Source organism: Mustelus asterias, chromosome 14 (genome assembly GCF_964213995.1).
Source record: "Mustelus asterias chromosome 14, sMusAst1.hap1.1, whole genome shotgun sequence".
Taxonomy (NCBI): Eukaryota; Metazoa; Chordata; class Chondrichthyes; order Carcharhiniformes; family Triakidae; genus Mustelus; species Mustelus asterias.
Genome location: NC_135814.1, coordinates 38,385,636 through 38,406,302, shown reverse-complemented (window position 1 = coordinate 38,406,302; position 20,667 = coordinate 38,385,636). Strand labels below are relative to the sequence as shown.

The 20,667-nt window shown below is 41.0% G+C and overlaps 2 protein-coding genes and 1 pseudogene across 2 annotated transcripts in view; all 3 read right to left on the bottom strand.

Annotated features, from left to right (window-relative positions):
* The window catches only part of heg1 (heart development protein with EGF-like domains 1), a 90,014-nt gene extending 81,412 nt beyond the window's left edge, over positions 1-8,602 (bottom strand). The window contains exon 1 of the mRNA XM_078228193.1: positions 8,189-8,602. Within this exon, the coding sequence (XP_078084319.1) occupies positions 8,189-8,468 (280 nt within the window). The 5' untranslated portion in view covers positions 8,469-8,602. The remainder of the gene's footprint in view (positions 1-8,188) is intronic.
* An 8,775-nt stretch (positions 8,603-17,377) lies between these two features.
* Positions 17,378-17,526, bottom strand: LOC144504155 (U2 spliceosomal RNA; annotated as a pseudogene).
* A 701-nt stretch (positions 17,527-18,227) lies between these two features.
* The window catches only part of slc12a8 (solute carrier family 12 member 8), a 152,159-nt gene continuing 149,719 nt past the window's right edge, over positions 18,228-20,667 (bottom strand). The window contains exon 14 of the mRNA XM_078229173.1: positions 18,228-19,556. Within this exon, the coding sequence (XP_078085299.1) occupies positions 19,391-19,556 (166 nt within the window). The 3' untranslated portion in view covers positions 18,228-19,390. The remainder of the gene's footprint in view (positions 19,557-20,667) is intronic.

Below are 20,667 nucleotides of genomic sequence, written 5' to 3'. Positions count from 1 at the left end.
GCAGCACTACTAAGGGTGGTGGGCACTGCCGGTATTACACTCAAGCATGTAGGAGGGATCAGTCATCGATCTCCAGACAGAGAGTGCAGTTAATATATGAAGGGAGGCTAGAGTTAGAAGTCAGTTTGACATCAAGGGCAGGGTGGTGGCTGCCTGAAGGGTGTCGTCCCCATCACCCTTCTCAAGACCAGGTCCCTTAAAATGGTAGCTGTGAATGAGGGACACCCCCCCACCACTCCTCCCCCAATCCCACTCCCCCAGTAGACAATTGGAAAACCCAGCAGTGTATATTAGACTGCCTCCCTGGATGATGAGTGCCCTGCCCACTGCTGGTTATGTATTAGCGGCAGCAGGATGAGGCCTTGGAGTGGCTACTTAAGGATCTCAATTAGTCTGCAGACAAGAGCTTGATTGCAGCGAGTTGAGAAAGTGGTCAGGGCCCCACCCAGACTCTCCCACCCTATGAAAAATAAGATAATTAGATCATAATAAATAGGAACACGAGTAGGCCATTCAGCCCATTGAGCCTGCTTCACCATTCAATAAGATCATGGATGATCAGATGGTGAGCGTTACTCCATGTTCCTGCCTGCCCCCATTAACCTTTGACTCTCTTGTACATCAAAAATATAACTCAGCCTTGAATGTACTCAATGATCCAACCTCCACTGCTCTCTGCAGAAGAGAACTCCAAAGACTAACGGTCCTCTGCGAGCAGAAATTCCTCCTAATCCTCATCCTAACTTTTTAAACTGTACCCCTTTCTAGATTTTCCCATAAGGGGAAACATCCTCTCAGTGTCTACCCTGTCAAGCCACCTCAGAATCTTATATGTTTCAGTAAGATCATCCTTCATTCTTCTAAACTCCAATGAGTATAGGCACAACCTGTTCAACCTTTCCTGATAAAAATAACCCCTTCATCCCAGGAATCAGCCTAGTGAACCTTCTCTGAACTGCCTCCAGTACGAGTATTCTCCTGAAGTAAAGAGACCAAAACGGTACGCAGCTACTGTAGGTGTGATCTCAACAATGCCCCGTATAGACACTGAGAGGATGTTTCCCCTTGTGGGGAAATCTAGAATGGGGTGAAAGGGACTTAGATGTACAAATTTGTCAGCAAATTTCAAAATCATGTATTGTAAGAATGTAGGTAGGACAGATCAGCAACCTACCTCCATGTACCCAGTTTTACCCCATGTCACTTAATAGCTCTGGTTAACAAATTTGAGCTTTAAAATTGAGTTTTAAAATTAACAGTTGGGTCTAGCATCAATTGCCATTTGCAGAAGAGAATTCCAAATTTCTGTCACATTTTGTGTATGGAGGTGTTCCCTAATTTCTCTTCTGAAAATCTAATTTTTAGACTCTGCCCTGAAGTCCTAAACCCCCCAGCCCGCAGCAGTAGTTTCCTCGTATCTACTCTACCTGTTACCCTTAACATCTTGAAAAAATTTGGAGTTAGGAGAAGTAAGGTGGTTAGCATTGCTGCCTCACAGCACCAGAGACCTGGATTTGATTATGGACTTGGGTAACTGTCTGTGTGGAGTTTGAATGTTCTCCCCGTGTCTGTGTGGGTTTCTGCCTGGTGCTCCGGTTTCCTCCCACAATCCAAAGATGTGTAGGTCAGGTGGATTGGCCATGATAAATGTGCAGGGTTACAGGGATAGAGGGTGGGGTGGGTGGGCCTGTGTAACATGTTCTTTCAGAGAGTCGGTGCATACTCTGTGGGTCGAATGGCCTCCTTCTGCACTGTGGGGATTCTATGGGATTGATTAACACATGTCATATTAATATTAAAAATGTATAACTACAAATTAACTAGAATGCAATATCTTATACAAAATTCAAAACTTGCTCCCCAAGCCCTCCCCGGAACAGGAGAGCACCATTTAGCAGGAATGTGTAAAAATTAAAATTTGTCGCCTGGAGCCTGAAGAACTTAAGTAGTGAGTTTTCTGTGTGACAACATAATCCATCCAGGAGCTTCTAATAAAATCTACTTTTTGGTTTTTAAGACAAACATCTACTGGTCAATGTATGGATGGAATATAATAAGCCATTCCCTACAGATCAAACTAAAATATAAAACAGACCTGGTGATTATTACAGCAGCTAACACACCCACTGGCCCACACTACAGTCAACTGTCAGCAAAAGCAATAATTTGCACTGCCATCTGTGAAGCATTAGTGTTCACATATCATTTCACACAATGGATAAAAACTGATGTTGCAACTACCTTGTGCCTCAAACGACTCATTCAATCAGTCAGCGGAACCAGTCCCTCCATGGGTAACAACTAATGATACAATATTAATTCACACGAAACATCTTCAAGAGAACCAATTACGGAGATACTTCCGTGAAGCAATTGGGACAGTTCTGCACCACATAAGTTAATTCCTAGATGTTCAGTTATGCGTTTCTTAAAATATATACTGTAAAAGTCAACTGTCCAAAAACCATCAGGTTACTAGGATCCAAGGCATCTCGTTGCTTGACCAACAGGTACCCTTCCATGTGGGAAGACTGGATCATTCAGTTCACAATTGCTTGCAGAACAAAAACATTCCACATCATAATCACTGTTTTAATATTTAGAAGTCCTCAAGGAGGAAACAATAGAATAGCTGACTATCCACTTTTACAACTTCTTAACCTGATGCAACAATGCAGAAGAAGTACTAATCTGTTGAACATCTTGATTTTGTAAAGCTGCAGGAACCACATAAGCTACCAGGAGACATTTTCTTTGAGCCAGTGAATATAGGGTCAGCTGGACTTTGATCTGGGTCAGAAAGCAAAACTTCAAAACGTAAAAAAAATCAGCATTAATAGTGAACGCTTCAAAGTACCACTTGTATTTGTTGCTTCCGCACGTGAACTGATCTATATGTAATATTCCAGAGTTGCAAAGTTAAAGAAATCTGCATTTCATGACTTCCCTCCAACGAGACTCAAACCCCAAAGCGCTTTAGTTTCTGTTGTAATGTGGGAAATGTGGCAGCCAATTTTGAGTAACAATATAATAGCATAAAAAGGGACCAGGAGAGTGGGGCAACTCTCTTGCTCTTCTTCAAATAATGCCATTGGATGATTTTATGTCCACCTGAAAGAACAGTTAGGGTCTTCATTTCACATCGCATCTTAAAGACAGCACCTCCAACAATTCCTCATGCACTTCACTAAGCAGAGTGAGAATTGAACCCACGGCCTTTTAACTCAGCTGAGTGTGCTACCACTAAATCAAGGATGACCACTTCGTACTTGGTAATGGTGCAAAATACAAATAATTTACTCTACCGTGGGAGATGCATGAATGATTGGGAATTAAAGATGGTTTATTCTTCCCATATTTTACAACTGATGCACGGAACATTATGACTGTTATTGATTAAATGATTTTGTAATATCATTCCACGGGACAAGGCCGTAAAACTAAACCATTATCGATGAAAGGAATAATTACACAACAGTTTCCCTATAACTGAATAACCTACTCATATCAGTACTGTTTGATATAACATGCGTTGTTTATTAATTAATAAAGCATTCAAGAAATCCACTGTGGAATATTCACTGAACTGAAACATAGTTTTTCCCTGGCTCCCAAAGGCAAAAAAATAAGGGAGTGGTCACTGTATTACAATAGTAAGTAAGAATTTAAGAGCTATTAGGAGCACTGCAATATGTCAACACCATAGTAAAGGAGACTAGAGTCTGCCTCTTTGGCTTTTCTCAGCATTCTGAGAAACTATTTGAACCTGACTGCTGGGAAACATATGTCTTCAAATTTTCTGATCTTTAATATAGCAATTAAACATGTCGATAATGACTACCTTTGGAATTGACTTACTGTAGACACATTCTAGCCATCACCTTGTACTGGTTCCAATATGTATAATTAAGTAGGTCACAATATAAATAATCTGTACAACACTGACTTGGAGGTCTTGCGGTGCAGTGGGTCGTATCGCTGCTTCTGAGCTGGAAAGTCTGGGTTTGAGGCCCACCCCAGGTCTAATGGCCAAGGGAGGTGCATTCATAACATGGCCACCAGGTTGAGTATCAACCCGCAATATCTTTCCAACATGCCAATGACAGGTGGTAAAGTGCAGGAGAGACTCCTGTCAACCATGCTTGATGTGGAGTGGCATCCCCCTCAAGTGACAGGGTAGCGACCAGGTATAAACTCACAATGGGAACAGATGAATATCTGTCTTGTGCACCACTAGATATGGGAGTAGAAACAACAACACTGACTTCACAATTACATGTAACTGTCCATGCAACTTGCAAAGTTGTCTTAAGAGTATCAACTGCATGTCACTGATTTAAAGAAAGACTTAAGGTGGGCCCAGTACATTGCAGCCATTATAATCTGTCACTGTCCCGGAGACTAAGGTTCTGCAAAAGTAGCGATACACGTCTCTTTAATAATTAATTCAAAAGTTTGTTACGTTCACCCAGTCTAACCCTGACCAACAAAACTGCATGAACCTTACCTTCAAAATCCAAACTAAATAGAAATACTGGAATGTGTGAGTGTTTTCTCATTCATGAATCTTCAATACGGTCCAGAGTTCTCCTGATGATCACTCATCGAGAAATTTCAATTCTGTTTCTAAAGGATAGATTTTCTATAATTCTATACTAAATTGCTAATCTCACTCAGAGCGGTCACGTTGATCACTCAAAGGCATGCTGTTTGGAGGTATGGCAATTTGGGGTTTGGTCCCTGGGCTGGACTAAAGGTCCTGTCATATAGTAAGGGAGGTCACAACAAGTTGTGTCAGTGCAATTTGCAGGGAGCCATTAAATTTTGGTTGGCCCACTTTTACCTGGAATGATCTGAGTTTCGGCAAAGGACTGCAGAGTGACTGAAACTTCTAGAACAGACTCCATACATTAGCCATTCCAGAAATGCAACTCTCCCCACAACAAGGATTGGTAAAATATTTGAGGGATAGATGCCAGTTGTACCACTAAGTTTTCCTGTAACTAAGAACGACAGTTGTGCTAGTTTAGCTGTTGCAAGGGTATCTCCCTCTTCACTGGATATGCCCAATCAACGACTGTCCAGCTCTGAAGGAATTACCAGGTTTGCCATGTTGTCCACCTACACGCAGACAGCCCTCAACATGGTTAAATTTAGAGGTAAAAACAAAAGATGAGAACTATATTTGAAGCCCTTCCAACAGTTATGTCCCAAGCAAGAGTGAGTGTGTACGTGTGTGTGTCTGTGTGTGTGTGTGAGTGTGTGAGCAAAATGTATTCTATTGTTCTAAGAAGGCTCTAGCTCATTCTGCTGCTGGGATCAGCTTGTAATATCTCCTCATTTCTTCTTTATTATTTGGCAGTCTCTCATTCCCAGATCTTTTGTATATTCTTTTTTCATATGGAGATGAAATGGTGCAAAGGCTGTAGAATTTGGTGTCTGGCAGGAGAATAGAGTTTTAATCCCAGGGCTTTGATTTACACTTGAGATGTCAGTAATTAGCTGGATCCAGGACGGAATATTCAATTTGTGGGTATTTATTTCACTAGTTGAAGTGAACTTTCTTAGCCTGCTTTTGGATGGGAATAATCTGCCTTTTGTTGAGAGGTTCACCAAAACTGGTGACATCTTTCCACGTTGGGGATCAAATGTCGTATGGGTTTATCAAGAGCACCCCATTGTGACCGATTGGAATGTGCATCAATTTAAATTTTCAGAGTGATAGTTGACTCCTTTCCAAACTGGTCATCTTATCATTCCAAGTCAGGGCTTGAGAACAATGCATTAAGAGTTTTGAATTGACTGCATTCTGAATGGGATATTAAACTGAAGTCCATTTGGCCAATCCAGGTGGATACTTAAAAATCCCCATGACACTATTTGAAGGAGTGTCTTGGCCAACATTTATTCTTTAACCAACACTATCAAACCAGACTAATTGATAATTGTGAGATATTACTGTATGCAAATTGTTTTTATTCTTTCATGGAATGTAGATTCCCCGAGCAAAGCTAATTGCTCTTGAACTGAGTGGCTTACTAGGCATTTCAGAGAGCACATTGCTAAGGGACTGGAGTCACATGTAGGCCAGATTAGGAAAGAAAGGCAAATTTATTTCCCTGTAGGGCATTAGTGATCCAAATGGGTATTTAGACAATCAACATTTGTTTCATGGTCACCATGGACCCAGAATATTACCATAAACCTCTGGATTACTATTTTAGTGACATTACCACTGCGGGACCTGGGTTTGATTCCCGACTTAAGTCACTGTCTGTGCAGAATTTGCACGTTCCCCCCGTGTCTGCGTGGGTTTCCTCCGGGTGCTCTGGTTTCCTCCCACAGTCCAAAAGGTGTGTTGGTTAGGCGCATTGGCCATGCTAAATTCTCCCTCAGTGTACCCGAACAGGCGCCGTAGTGTGGCGACTAGGAGATTTTCACAGTAACTTCGTTGCAGTGTTAATGTAAGCCTACTCATGACACTAATAAATAAACTTTAAACTTTAGCATGTTTAGCTAAAGAAGAGCGAGCATTGTTCAATACTTCATTGGTTGCAAAATATTTTGGGATATGCTGAAGACATGAAAAGCCTGATATAAGTGCAAACTATTTATTTGTGGAGTGGTGTTGTGCTGTTGTTGGGCTTCTCTGGGGAGATATGTGTCGTCTACCTTTCTCAGAAGCTTGCTGTCAGGATCCCTATAGTCAGCAATTCTAAAACCACAGCTTTCAAACCAAGCTGCATACCTACTTCTTTTCAAAGGCAGCAAATAAGCAGAACTAAGAGTCTTCTAACATCATTGTTCCGCTGTGAAGTCACCAGTGCAATTTGCAGGGAGTGTCACAGCTGGGTCCATACACCCCTCACCAGAGATCCACAGATGGACTGTCCCCATAGGGTTCACTGGACAACCGGTCAGGAGTGGGAACTCATGGATGCCCAGTCTCTAACGTATATATTCTGTTTAAATGAAAATATTAATTTAGAGAGCGTGGCACAAGTTTATACCAAGTTAAAGTGTCTAAATCCATTTATCCACAACATACTCATCCATCACATCCATCTACACGCAGTAGTTTATTTTACACAAATGGTTTGTAATTGTACCGGTCCCTGAAATAAATATATAACTCCAAGTTCATTTGCACGCATGAAAGAATATAGGACAATCTAGAGGAACGTACAGCCAAATTAATGCAAAACCAAAAAAAACCCACAGATGCTGGAAATCTGAACGAGAATGCCCAGCATTTCTGGTGAAGGGTCTTCCACCTCTGAGAGGGCTGTTCCCTCTCAATTCACCTCACCGTCAGCTTCTGTTTCTGATCTACACCTCACATATCTACACCTCACATGTTGTTTTCTTAATTCTAAACCTAACGGCACACGTTTAAACAAATCACAGTTAACTGAAGAAGTTACCTGTCGTACTTATAAAAAGGCCTTCTTAAAAAAAAATACTTGCGCCGGCAAATTAAATGTAGGGATAAACGAGACCATTACAATGGTCAGGAGCAGGTAAACCTATCGATATAAGGTGTACTTTGCAGGATTTAAAACTTCTGGCATGTTGTAATACGTTCGATTGCTTGTCACAAACTAGAACTTGATTGGCAGAAAAATCACTGCAGAAGATTTTTTATTTTATTTTATGAATTTCCATAAATTCCATTCGGGGATTTAAATGGAACTCTACATGCCTGGTCCTTACCTGGTGAACTGCTCAATAATGTTCCCCGGCTGATGAGAGATGTCCCCAATCTGTATTAGAAATAGGACTCTATTTCCATCCTAACATCGCGGAATGCTGGCGCTTTTTGCCCACAAGTGTATTTATTTGTTAGCAATGTGTGGGAACAATGTGTAAGCATAATCCACAAACACACCACAAACCCTTCTAGGTTAATATTAAAGGTCCAAATAAACCTGTTGGATTTTAACCTGGTGTTGTGAGACTTCTTACAATATTAAAGGCAGCCGATTTCTAACTCGGAATTGTCGTCGCTATAGAGATATGAAGCAAGCTGGGAGGGAGTTTCTAAATAAAAGTTACTTTTGGGTAAACACACACACATGCAGTTGCTGGAAGTGGCGGTGTTACAGATGGATGCTGGGTTGGGCATATGTGAAGTGCGGTTGCGGTGGGGAGGGAGAGAGGATTGGTCCCAAGTCCCCGTTAAACTTACCGCCACCGGCCTCAGGAGGTGACTGCCGCCGATCAACAGAGCCCAAGTCCCAAGTGGAGAATGAGTCCGTCCCGGCGCTGCGAGTCCTCCAGCTTTCCGGAGAGCTCGCCTCCTCCCAGCCCAAGCTTTCAGCCTCAGGATTGAGTGGCGAGTCGGTGGAGTGTGTGAACGAGGAGCGCTCGGTGGGAAGGGCGGACGCTCCGGCGAGTAGAGGTCTGGAGAGCAGCAGCAACAGCAGCATCAGGCTATAGATGGGGTAAAGCAAAGCGCACGTTGCCATGATGATGCCTGGTCGCTTCGGGGCTCTGGATTCCGTGTGCCAAACAAACAAACACACACAGGAATAAAAGAACTTGTAGCCAAATCCGTGCGTGCCAAACAGTCGATCTTGAGCCTATGTGTGTTTACTGAGCCGGTCCCGCATTCTCCAGCCAGTTTAGCTGTTCCGCTCTACATATAATCCAGGATAAAAATCCATCTTGAACTAAAACTCATCCGGCTGCATCCGAGTGACTGTAATAGAGAGAGACAGGCTGGCCCATTTGACTGACTGACTCCTCCTAGGGGTCGGTGCTGATTTCCAGTCGAAACCACGCTGATCGCAACATCTCTAAACTCAAATAAAGGAGCACACCTTTTAACATGATGGAGGTGTATTTTGTTTTCTTTCCTGCGGAGAATGGGACACTTTATTTCCAAGTTCTGGGAACCTAGTAATGTGAGTTTTCTTTCTTGAGAAATAAACACAGGTGGATTCCTGGATGTGAACCATCTACTGTAGACTCAGGAGCTGCATCATTTCTACATGGATTCACATTGCTTCACCCTTTGAACTTCAACAATCTGGAATCAAATCAGACAGCTTTCCAATATTTAAGTCGATTTTTTTTCAAACTGTAAATGTACCAAAGAGTACAAAACCATGATCTGATTTTAAAAATACTGTAATTGTGCCAACCTTGCACAGTGCAAGTTCCAGCACCTGCAATATTTTGCTGTTGTTTTATTTCACATTGCAATATATGTACATTGTAACTGTCTTCTGTGATTTCCCCCTGTGACTTGAAGCCTCTTGGTAAAGCAGTTGAAAGTCTGCCATATTGCCTTTGGGGGTAAACTTCAGCAAATGCTGAGTGACTTTTACAAAAAGGCTGCCTCCTATTGCCAGCAGACAGATTGTTCACAATGGGAGATCCCTGCTAAGTTGGACAAATGTGAGACTCTCACTTGGGTTTGCATCAGAAAATCAGAGGCTACGTTTTCCCTCAAGGTAGAAAATGCTACAAGAATCCACCAGATCCCTGTCCATTTTTGTGTCCATCTAATCTTCCAACATGGTTAGCACTGCTGCCTCACAGCGCCAGGGACCTGGGTTTAATTCCGGCCTTGGGCGAATGTCTGGAGTTTGCACGTTCTCCCCGTGTCTGCGTGGGTTTCCTTCGGGTGCTCTGGTTTCCTCCCACAATCCAAAGATGTGCAGGTTAGGTTGATTGGCCATGGTAAATTGTCCCTTAGTCAGGGGGGATACTTAGGGTTACAGGGATAGGGCCTGGTGGAATTGTTGTTGGTGCAGGCTTGATGGGCCAAAAGGCCTCCTTCTGCACTGGGGACTCTGTGATTCAATGATCACTTCTGTTGAACTTACATGCAAAATACATTAAGTCTTTATACAAGATCAGAGATAACACCCAGGAAATTGATTGTGACAAACTTAAACTTTGCTCATATTCAATTTTTAACTGTTGCATTTTTATACGTTAAAATCAACAAGTGATGGTTATTGCCCAAATCTAATAAAATGCCTTGCAAGACATTTTATCAAAACAGGAAGTCCCCTCTAAACTGTTACAGCAACAAGAACACAATCAAACACAATCAACCTGCACATTCACTGATTGGTCCCTTTGTTCATGTTTGTAACTGGGACACACAAACTGCAATCTAACTGTAAATTAGCCTTCCCAGACTTTTAATAACATTTAACATTTGATAAATTAAGGCAGACAATGTGGCAGTGAAACTGATAAACAAAAAATAATGAAAGCTCTTGAATTGAACTTTCTGAAAAATTGTGATTTTTAGTAGTTTCAAAAGATCAGCAGACCCATCTGGGAGTTTCAACTCCACAAATTCTATAGATTCTTTTTGTAATTACAGATTAAGTGTAAATCTGTTTAAAGCAAACCATATATTTAAAGTTGATGACAATCATTCGAAGGATAAGAAGGTTTTTTTTTCGGGAACAGGCAAGGCCATTAATTCTAACAAGCCGATTAGAGTAATTTTGATAGATCAACTTTGCCTACCTACTTACCCACTATATGCTGCATTCTTTTCTCTCATCAGAAACAGACAATGTTATGCCGTGGCAAGAACCAGTTCTTGGATTTGTGCCCATGGTCCACCAAATGCTAGCTTCTTAATCATAGCTATGCTGTGTTGTCATATGAGGAAATAGAGGCAATCTTAACAGGCCATTCATTGCAGCACAGTCTAAGACAGTTCTAAATAGTCAGATCTAAAGGAGCTTTGGAAAAGCTTGAGGAAGGAGGATTTGAAGAAAGTAAAAAAGGAACATGTTTAAAATAATTTCTACTCAGGTAAGTCTTTACCAAAATTTTACTTCTGCCAGCATCTAATTAGAACTCATAAGACTTACGAATTAGTTGTCCCACATTACAAGTACCACACCATCATGAACTTTCAATATGACTGTTAAAAGAATGTTTCACTGAGTCCACTGAATTTTTCTTCTCATCATAGAATAACCTCGTGTTAACTGCTTGTCAGTAATCAATTTATCACACTGTTCTTAGCTCAGCTGGAGTCATCTCTTATTTAATGTGATCAAACTGATGTATTCCTGTGTAATAATTATAGTTGTATAAATATTTCCTATTATTGTCAGTAATTTACAAACTGATTACAAAGATTCATGGTCTTTTCTTTTAAAAATATTTTTGTCAATCCAGAAATATCACGGATTTCAATTATTTCAATGGAACTTTAACCCCCATTTAGCTGCCTTGGGTGAGAAAGGATTAAGGATCAAATTTAATCACCAGTACCTGCTAATTGTTTGCACAGAATTCTAATTAGGGAAGTGGTTTAAGGAGAATACTGGGCATGACCGTATACATTTCTATCCGCAGAAAAGTATGTAGGCTATTTATTCATTCAGTTCCTCACCAATTATGTCACTTCGCTTCATTGTGATAGCTGGATTGAATAACTCACCTAATGAACTTCCCCACTATTGTTAGCACTTGCAATGGATATGTAATCAAAACTAAAACAATTTTCAGAATAATATTCACTTCGATTAGAATTCGTCGTAATATTTTGATTTTCATATGGCATGAGTGTTGAATCTCCATTTTTAAAAAATGCATAATTGTACCTGGCACTTGGTTATATTTAAAGTTTATTTATTATCACAAGTAGGCTTACATTAACACAGCAATGAAGTTACTGTGAAAATCCCCTAGTCGCCACACTCTGGAGTCTGTTCGGGTACACTGAGGGAGAATTTAGCACGGCCAATGCTCCTAACTAGCACGTCTTTCAGACTGTAGGAGGAAACTAGAGCACTCAGAGGAAACCCACGCAGACATGGGGACAACGTGCAGACTCCACACAGACAGTGACCCAAGCTGGGAATTGAACCCGGGTCCCTGGCACTGTGAGGCAGCAGTGCTAACCACTGTGCCACCGTGTTGTAAACAGTGAGAGCAAAGCTGCTATAACTGCCATCCAATCTAAATAAACCATCAGCCAATAAACATGTTTGTTTCCGAGCATAGTTACTTTCACGTTCAAGGTCAATCCCATTTTACCATCAATCATAATTTTATATTATGTTTTGCTTAGTTATTAATGAACGTTTTTAAAATCAGAAATTGATCTAAGTAAAGTCACTGAGAGGCTAGTTCATATTACCATTGAGGACAGTCCAAGTTAATTTATATATAATACTTTGTGTCATGCAACAAAGATGTGGTGCCTAGAAGAGATTACATGGCAGTAATCCAATCAAGAGGTTCAGGCGATGTTGTAAACTGTGTGAGCAAATCTGCCATAACTGCCATCCAAACTATAAATGTAATTTTAGCTTTGAAACCACTCTACTTATCATTTCTATTATAACAATTGAAATTCCTGGGATGGTTTATTCACATCTGAATCTGCCTCTTTGCTGCAATTGTAGACCAATACATATATGAACATATGAACAAGGAGCAGGAGTCAGCCATACAACCCCTCAAGCCTGCTCCGCCATTTAATACGATCATGGCAGGCTTGATAGCATCTTGCCTACCCCTGATAACTTATCACCCCCTTGCTTACCAAGAATCTATCCATCTCTGCCTTAAAACTCTTCAAAAACTCTCAGCAGAATTTTCCCATCCTGCCCGCCACAGGAATCGTAGCAGATGGGACAGGACCATGCAAATCCCCCTGGTGGGATTTTCCGGTCTTGGGGCAAGCGCAGCCAGAAAATCCCATCCTGTGTTTCCGCCACCTTTTCAGGAAGTGAGTTCCAAAGACTCAAGACCCTCTGAGAGAAAATAAATTAATCTAATTTCCATTTTAAATGGACAACCCCTTATTTTTAAGCACTGACCCTAGTTGTAGATTCTTCCACAAAAAGAAACATCTTCTCTGCATCCACCCTGTCAAGACCCCTCAGAATCTTATATGTTTCAATCAAGTCGCCTCTTATTCTTCTAAGCTCCAGCAGATATAAGCCTAGCTTGTCCAACCTTTCCTCATAAGGAAACCCACCCATTCCAGGTATTAGTTTGGTAAACCTTCTCTGAACAGCTTCCAAAGCATTTATATCCTTCCATTAATAAGGTGACCAATACTGTACATAGCACTCCACTAGTCACTAGTGTCCTGTACAACTAAAGCATAAAGATGGTTAGTACACTTGCACTAAAAGCTAGCAATCGTGATGCGCAATTTTATTGAGAAATAATTGCAAAGAATGCAAATAATTTGACCAGGAGAAAAAAAAACCATTAGATTGTTCAGTACTGTTCAAGCACAGACTGAAACAAAGTATTTCAGGAGGGAAAGTTATGGATATGGGGGAAGAATCTGGCAACCATTAGAAAGTGATTATTCATTGCCTTCTTAGCCTAAGCAAAGATGGTAATTCTCTCCAAGATTATGTTATTACTGTGACAAACATTTGTATTTAGTCTACTGGAGATGCTGCATTGACACTTAGATTTAATATAAACTATTTGAAGGAATGCTCCAATGAAGAATTCACACACCATCTTAACCTTTATCGTGAATTGCCAGACACTAGGATATCAAGTTAAAGGATTACGGCGCTATTTTTGCCCAGATCTCTCTCCTATTCTGTGTAAACAGCTTTGTGTCTTATTGGGTTAGCATTCCACACTCACCAATCGTCCTCTGATCTCTTGCCCAAATAGCCATATTTCCTGTTTCACCCAGCACAGTGTCAGCAAACATTAGATTATGAGATCACGATAACTCCAATTCTTTGATTGCGACAGCCACGTGTACATTTTTCAGCAGAGATCACTGAATTACAATCTGACAAAGAAACTCAGGCTGACTTCTTCCCTTCTGATCCAAGGACTATCGAGGTGATAATAAAACCCAACTGACTAGTATCAGCAACTCCTGAGATATATTAAATAGAAAAACTGTTTTGAATTGACAGATTTCCTTTAAATCACATTCAAAGCTCCACGTCTTGAGCTGAATTTCAAACTTGCAATCTTTATCCACCTCCCCACTCTCTCCACCCCTCCAGCACAGATAAATATCAACTCCTAACTCATTTTAAAATGGTAGTACTTATGTAAACGTTATGACAAGTGTTAGTACTTGTGTAACGGTTATGACAGAGTTCCAGCTGATTTGTGCACTGCCCTAATTAAGATGCAAGTGGTCACGGAAAAATCACTCCTTTTCTGTTTTGACAATTTACATTTACATAGTACCGTTGATGTGGAAAGATGCGCCAGCACACTTCACAGAGGGTCAGCCAACAGAAATGGACATTAAGCCAGAGTGACTAAAAGCTTGGTCAGAATTGCACATCTTAAGGACAGTCTTAGAGGAAGAGAGGTGGCGAGATGAAGGGATTTAGTGAAGGGTTTTCAGATTAGGGGCCTTGATCAATGAAGGCAGGGCTGAAGAGAGAGAAAATGTACCAAGAGGTGTGAGTCAGAGGAATGGCAAAGGCTGTGGGGCTCTAGCAGGCTAAAGAGATAGAGAGGGCTGAAGCCAAGAAGGGACTGAAATACAAGGGTGAGAATTTTAAATTGGAGGGCAATGAGAATATGAGTGATGAGCGAGCAGAGTTTGGTGCAAATAGAACATGGGCGGCAACATACACAACATGCTGTATATAAGTTAAAATATGCAGAGTGTGGATAATAGAAGTCTGGCTATGAGATCATTGGACTAGTCCATTTTAAAAGTTACAAAGTTTCAGTAGCAGATAGATTGAAATAGGTGATGTTATGGAGGTGAAAGTATGTGGTTTTTGCATTGGAGAGGATATGGTTTCAAAAGTTCAGTTTAGAAAGCGTTAAGGTTGTGAATAGTCCTGTTCAACTTGAGACTAGGAGGGGAATGGAATTGGTGACAAGAGTATAGATTTGTGGCAGGGGCTAAGGATGATGGCTTCATGCATTCAAAACTGGATAGTGGACAAGCAGTATGATAATTTTTAAAGTTGAATTATTAGTGTCACAAGTAGGCTTACATTAACACTGCAATGAAGTTACTGTGAAACTCCCCTAGTTGCCACACTCTGGCGCCTGTTCGGATACACTGAGAGAGAATTTAGCATGGCCAATGCACCTAACCAGCATGTCTTTCGGAGTGTAGGAGGAAACCGAAGCACCCAGAGGAAACCCACGCAGACACAGGGAGAACGTGCAGACTCTGCACAGATAGTGATCCAAGTAGGAATTGAACCCAGGTCCCTGGCACTGAGGTAGCAGTGCTAATCACTGTTCCACCATGCCGCCTAGAGACACAGAGATGGTGGTGGCATCAATAGAACTGGAGGAGTGGGAATGTCATCAGTGTATATGTAGAAGCTAACTCCGTGGGAGGTGATTCTCAGCCCACATTCGGCGTCAAGGAGAGTGGCGACACAGGCTAAACATCTGGAATCGGGAACACAATTCTCTCCCAAGAGATTGCGTTCCACAACTTTCCCTGCCACTCACCTGAGAAAACCTCATTTTACTGTATTTGCATAAATTTAAATTTAATTATTATGCCAACTCCCCCCCCCCCCATATTTTCGCCCTCGCCATGTTTTCAAACTTTGTTGACGTGACATCATGCTGGCACAGTTTACAGCAGGTTCACCCAGATGTGAACCTGTCGTGGGGATCCCCCCTGGAGGCACAAGGTGAGTATAGCCCCTGGAAGAGAGTGACATGCCCGAGCATTGCCTCCTGGCACTGATTGGCTCTGCCCTGGTACAGGTTGGCACTTCCAGGTTGGCACAGTGGGAGATGCCAGCAATGACTGAGCAATGGCTGTTTGTTGTGGGGGGTTGGGGGTAAAGCCCCTGATACATCTGGGATGGGGTGAAGTGGGGGGCAGCAGGTTATTCTTTTGCTCTTATCGGGGCAATGTTTTTAATGGGCACCCAGATCTCTGCGAGTCAGCTTTCCGCGTTTCTAGGCATGCCCCTCAAGATAATGGTGTGAAACATGCACCCTTCTTTTTTTTGACAAAGTGCCTTAAGACCTGGAGAGAAAACCTGCCTGTTTCTCTGGAGAGAAACACGCCGGTTTTCAGTCAGATCCTGACACTTTGTAACATCATCCAAAGACACAGGGTGGAATTTTACAAAATGATAGCAAAGGGGAAGAAGATGGGGGCCAATGATAAATACACAGGGACGTGAGAGGTAATGGGATCAGAAAAAGGCACCAATGCCGGAGATGCTCTATGATCAGATTGGAAACAAGAATAGTACCCTCATGGAACAATACAATAAAGGAGAAGAGTTGTCGAAGGATGATGTGGTTGACGGTGTGAAAGGCTGCAGAGAGAATGAGGAAGGAAAGTCACAGTCACAGATAATGTCATTTGTGACTTTCATTGGAATCATTTTAGTTCTGTGGCAGGGTGGAAACTTGATTAGCATCACTGAAAACAAGATGCACCATCAAAGCTTTTCGTCTTGCACTCATCAGGTCAGTTTGCAAGAATACCAACAGTAAAGGGGACAACAATTTATACCACATGAGAAGAGAGTGTTGATTGGTTGGCAAATGGCCTCTGGTGGGTAAGGACATTGCTATGGAGAATGCAGCAGGGAACAGTTAAATGCCAAGTTTTCATTCAAAGTCAAATGAGGCAGGTTGGCTCTGATTGGTCAAGGCATTGCCATGGGGAATGAACCAGGGAATGGCTGCCCCCCCAGGTTTTTGTTGAGTCTAAAAAGATGCAACATGTGAGTGTGCTCCTGTCTGCAAAGGACAGGGCCCTGTTTGTAAATATATGTGATTTCTAAGATGCTTAAGTGAGCCCGACTGATAACCTTGATTAAATTCACTAGAATATACAAATATGGTATGAATATGTTATGTCCTACTTTGAAAAGAGGGATAAAACCAAAGTAAGTTTATGGAATTATAATTCATTTTAGTATGATTTTGTTAACTATGATTACTCACATATTTCATCAGTTTGCATTGCAGAACATACTACCTGAGTTGTGGAGCATTCAACAGTAGTTTTGAGAACAGAAGTGAGGCTTTGCATTTTATTTTTGGCAATTTCTGTTTTGGTATAGTGCACGATCTTTCTCCTTTTAATCAAACTTATTCTCATAAATATGAGCTATTAATCTGTAGAATTTACCAAGGGATTCGTGTCAAGCAGTCTCTCCAACCAAGATCTTTCAGTGATCGAGCTGAATGCCTTCTGTTGTTAAGTAGTGTTTTGTCCACTTTTTTTTACTTTTCCAATTCAATCAAATCAAATCCAATTCAGAGTCTCAACAAGTTGAGACATTTCCGATCCAAGCTGACAAGACAGGGTATGCAACCCTTTACCCTGTCTTGGGCCTGATCTACATGAGCCAAGCTGATTGGAGTAGGCAGACGTCTCCGCCCCCAAGGCTTGATCTTATTTGCATCTTAGCCAAAAGGTCGAGATGCCGCTTTTAAAAATTGCTTCATATGAAAATGAAGCTTAAATGCAACCCAATGGCCACGACCAAGTGCAGCATCAGCAGACCACACTTGATCTTAGCCAAAAGGCCGAGAAGAAAGAACAGATACTACACTTGATCTCAGCCAAAAGGCCGAGTTTGTCCACTTACCCAGGACAGCCAAAACATCATTACTGTAAACCACCTAGCTACACTAATACTCACCTCCTGTACTCATCTTCGAGTTCACCTCAGGGTACTGCTCACCAGATACACGCCTTCTGAGACAACTTGTGCTGTTCTGACAGCATGACAACGTGGATGGATTTTTTGACGTGGGTATGATTCCAACGTATGGGCCTGACAATTATATGATTTTTTTTAGCTATATCCAATCAAAGTCCAATTCAAAGTCTCAACCAGTGAGACATTACAGATCCAAACTGACAAGACCGGCAAGCCTCTTCCTGTCTTGGGCCTGATCTACATGATCCAAGCTGATAGGAGAAGGCATTGCACCTCCTCCAGTGCTTGATCTCATTTGCATCTTAGCCAAAAGGCCCAGATGACGTTTTAAAAAATTGCTTCAAATGAAGACTCAGTGATAATTATATGTTAATTTATTTAAAATAAGGTTCCCTAAGTTGAACATTGAGGAATGTGGCCCATTGATGAAGTGGGGAGGAGACAATTGCTTCCTGCTTTTATATCGTCATGAACTGTGACTTTGGCGATATTTTCCACTCCTGTCGGCCCACCTGCCCAACGCTAACGAGAGTGGAAAATTCTGGCTTTAGCATTCATTAACCTGTGTAAATGTTTATATTCATTTAGAACTGGAGAACAATGAACTACAATTAATCAGCTTGTCATAATATTGCTCTTCTTTATTATTTATTTTCCAGAGAATTTCAGTTACTTGGCAATGGAAATATTGCACTTAAAAGTGATGCAAAATACTTTACATTTATAGTCAATCCTATTCATTTATGTGGATTTTCTCTGTAGTGCCAACATAATAAAATGAAAAGAAGTTTAGAAACCTAACATCCAGCGTTGACATTATCTTAGCAATTCTGAAATGTATTGTGTACTGCAAAAGTAAAGATCATTAAAAGTTCTCAATTTTATTAATTAATTCTTTTGCAATCTGCTCAAAGCATCCCGCAAGTGTCAATGCACTTCCGGCACATTCTTTCTAAAGAATATCTATATTATTAGTTTCAACATTTAATAAAGTAAAGGGAGTTCTCTGAGTGGTGCATATTAAGAGTTTATTGCTGAACTTCATCTGGTCTCCAGATCCATATAGAACCAATTTGAATATTTCCTTTTTTTAAAAAATAGCATCAGATATTTCTACACCTCCAGACTAGGAAAGAAAAGAACCAGCCTAGGAACAACATATAGGAATAAAGATATTTTATCAATAAGAAGGGTTCCCTGCACCCACATTGCCATGAATAAATGTTGCTTGAGCACTACCCACAGTACAAATTCAAACAACTTTATAAACAAAATTGAAACTGAAGATCTGCTTTATTTCGACCCCTAAATTTTAACCCAAAAAATCAGGAGTGCCCAGCAATCCTGCCAAAATTAACGTAATGCATCCACTCAAGAAGTACATCAACTTCTACTTGTAATATAGCTGGCAAAGATGGTAGAAAAATGTGTCATGGTATTTCTGTCCAAGTTATTCCAAATATCTTGGCCAAAACCTTAATTAAGTCTTGATAGTATAATATATATTAAGGAAAACCGCTTAATGAAATATCTGGTAAAACAATGCAGAAATTCACATTTGCTAAAGACTTACATAAAAAAATAGCTGTTTCCTCTGTAATAGTGTTACAGCTAACCCCATATTTTATTCATTGTATTCTTACTCAAGTTACATGATAGAAAATGTACTTCCATTTTGTGAATCCGTGTAAACTTTATAGCAGAATTTTAATAGCCTTCAAGATCTGCCAATCAAAGACAGCATCTTACAAAAAGGTACAAGATCAACAGAAAGTTGACATTCAGTTCAAATGGCCACTGAGAACTTCTCCACTAATAGCTGAGGAATGATGGTAACGGTCTCGTGAGGCAAAGTCAGCATTCTCTTCAGTTAGTTGTGTTGTTGCCATATCAACTGTGGTAAATGAGGGTGTCACTATCACCTGTTTTTCATATGGTGATCCTTTCCTGAGACCATAAAAAAAGTTTTATTTAATATCTGATTATAAATATGAACACAATATCCCGGCAGATAAAACCAAATCCGATTGAATTGATTTATAGACAGGGCGAGGAACAGCAATCTGGCACGGAGTGATAAAAAACAAAGCAACAGGGGAGTGGTCAAGGAGATAAAGCTCCCAATTTTAATCTACACTTCATAACATCCCAAAAAACGGTGGTGATGGCGGTGGGGGGAGGGGGGGGGAATAACTCATGGCAAATGTAGTCCCCAACTGCTTTCCTGAGCCTCTTAGCAGCCATGTTAAAGTGACATTGGTGGAGACTTGAAAACAAGTCATCCAGCTCTCTGCTTAGTGTTTCAAAGCTCATGGAGATCAAAATAATTGGTAAGAAAATGGAAACAATGAATGAGCAATCGGGGAACAAAATAGTTATATGAATAACTTTTAAGACGTTAGAAATATCTTTAAAAGGGCAGCCCGGTGGCACAGAAGTTAACATTGCTGCCCCACAGCGCCAGGGACCTGGGTTCAATTTCCGGCTTGGGTCACTGTCTATGTGGAGTTTCCTCCCACAGTCCAAAGATGTGTGGGTTAGGTGGATTGGCTATGCTAAATTGCCCCTTGGTGTCAGGGGGACTAGCCAGTGTAAATGCATGGGTTATGGGGATGGGGTCTCGGTGGGCTTGTGCTCAGTGCAGGCTCGATGGGCTGAATGGTCTCCTTCTGCACTGTAGATTCAATGATTCTATGAAACCCAGTGAGTTGTTTATATTTTATAATTACATGTAGCTGATTACTGTATTGGACATGCTCTGAAAGTCAAACAGCAACTTTTTTTAAAAATCACCTTGTAAATGAGGAAAAATAGACTGAATATGATTTCACGATTCCTAGCTGTTTATTTTTTTGTTTAAACCAGAATTCGCAGTTTTATAAGAATAGGGTGTATGCGTGGGTCTCCTCCGGGTGCTCCGGTTTCCTCCCACAGTCCAAAGATGTGCGGGTTAGGTCGTGTTTAATGCTCCCTCCACCCACATTGTCTGTACCTTTAAGACCTGGCTGGCTGTAGGGATTTGCATTCTAATCAGTATTCTGTAACTTGATTTTTTGTG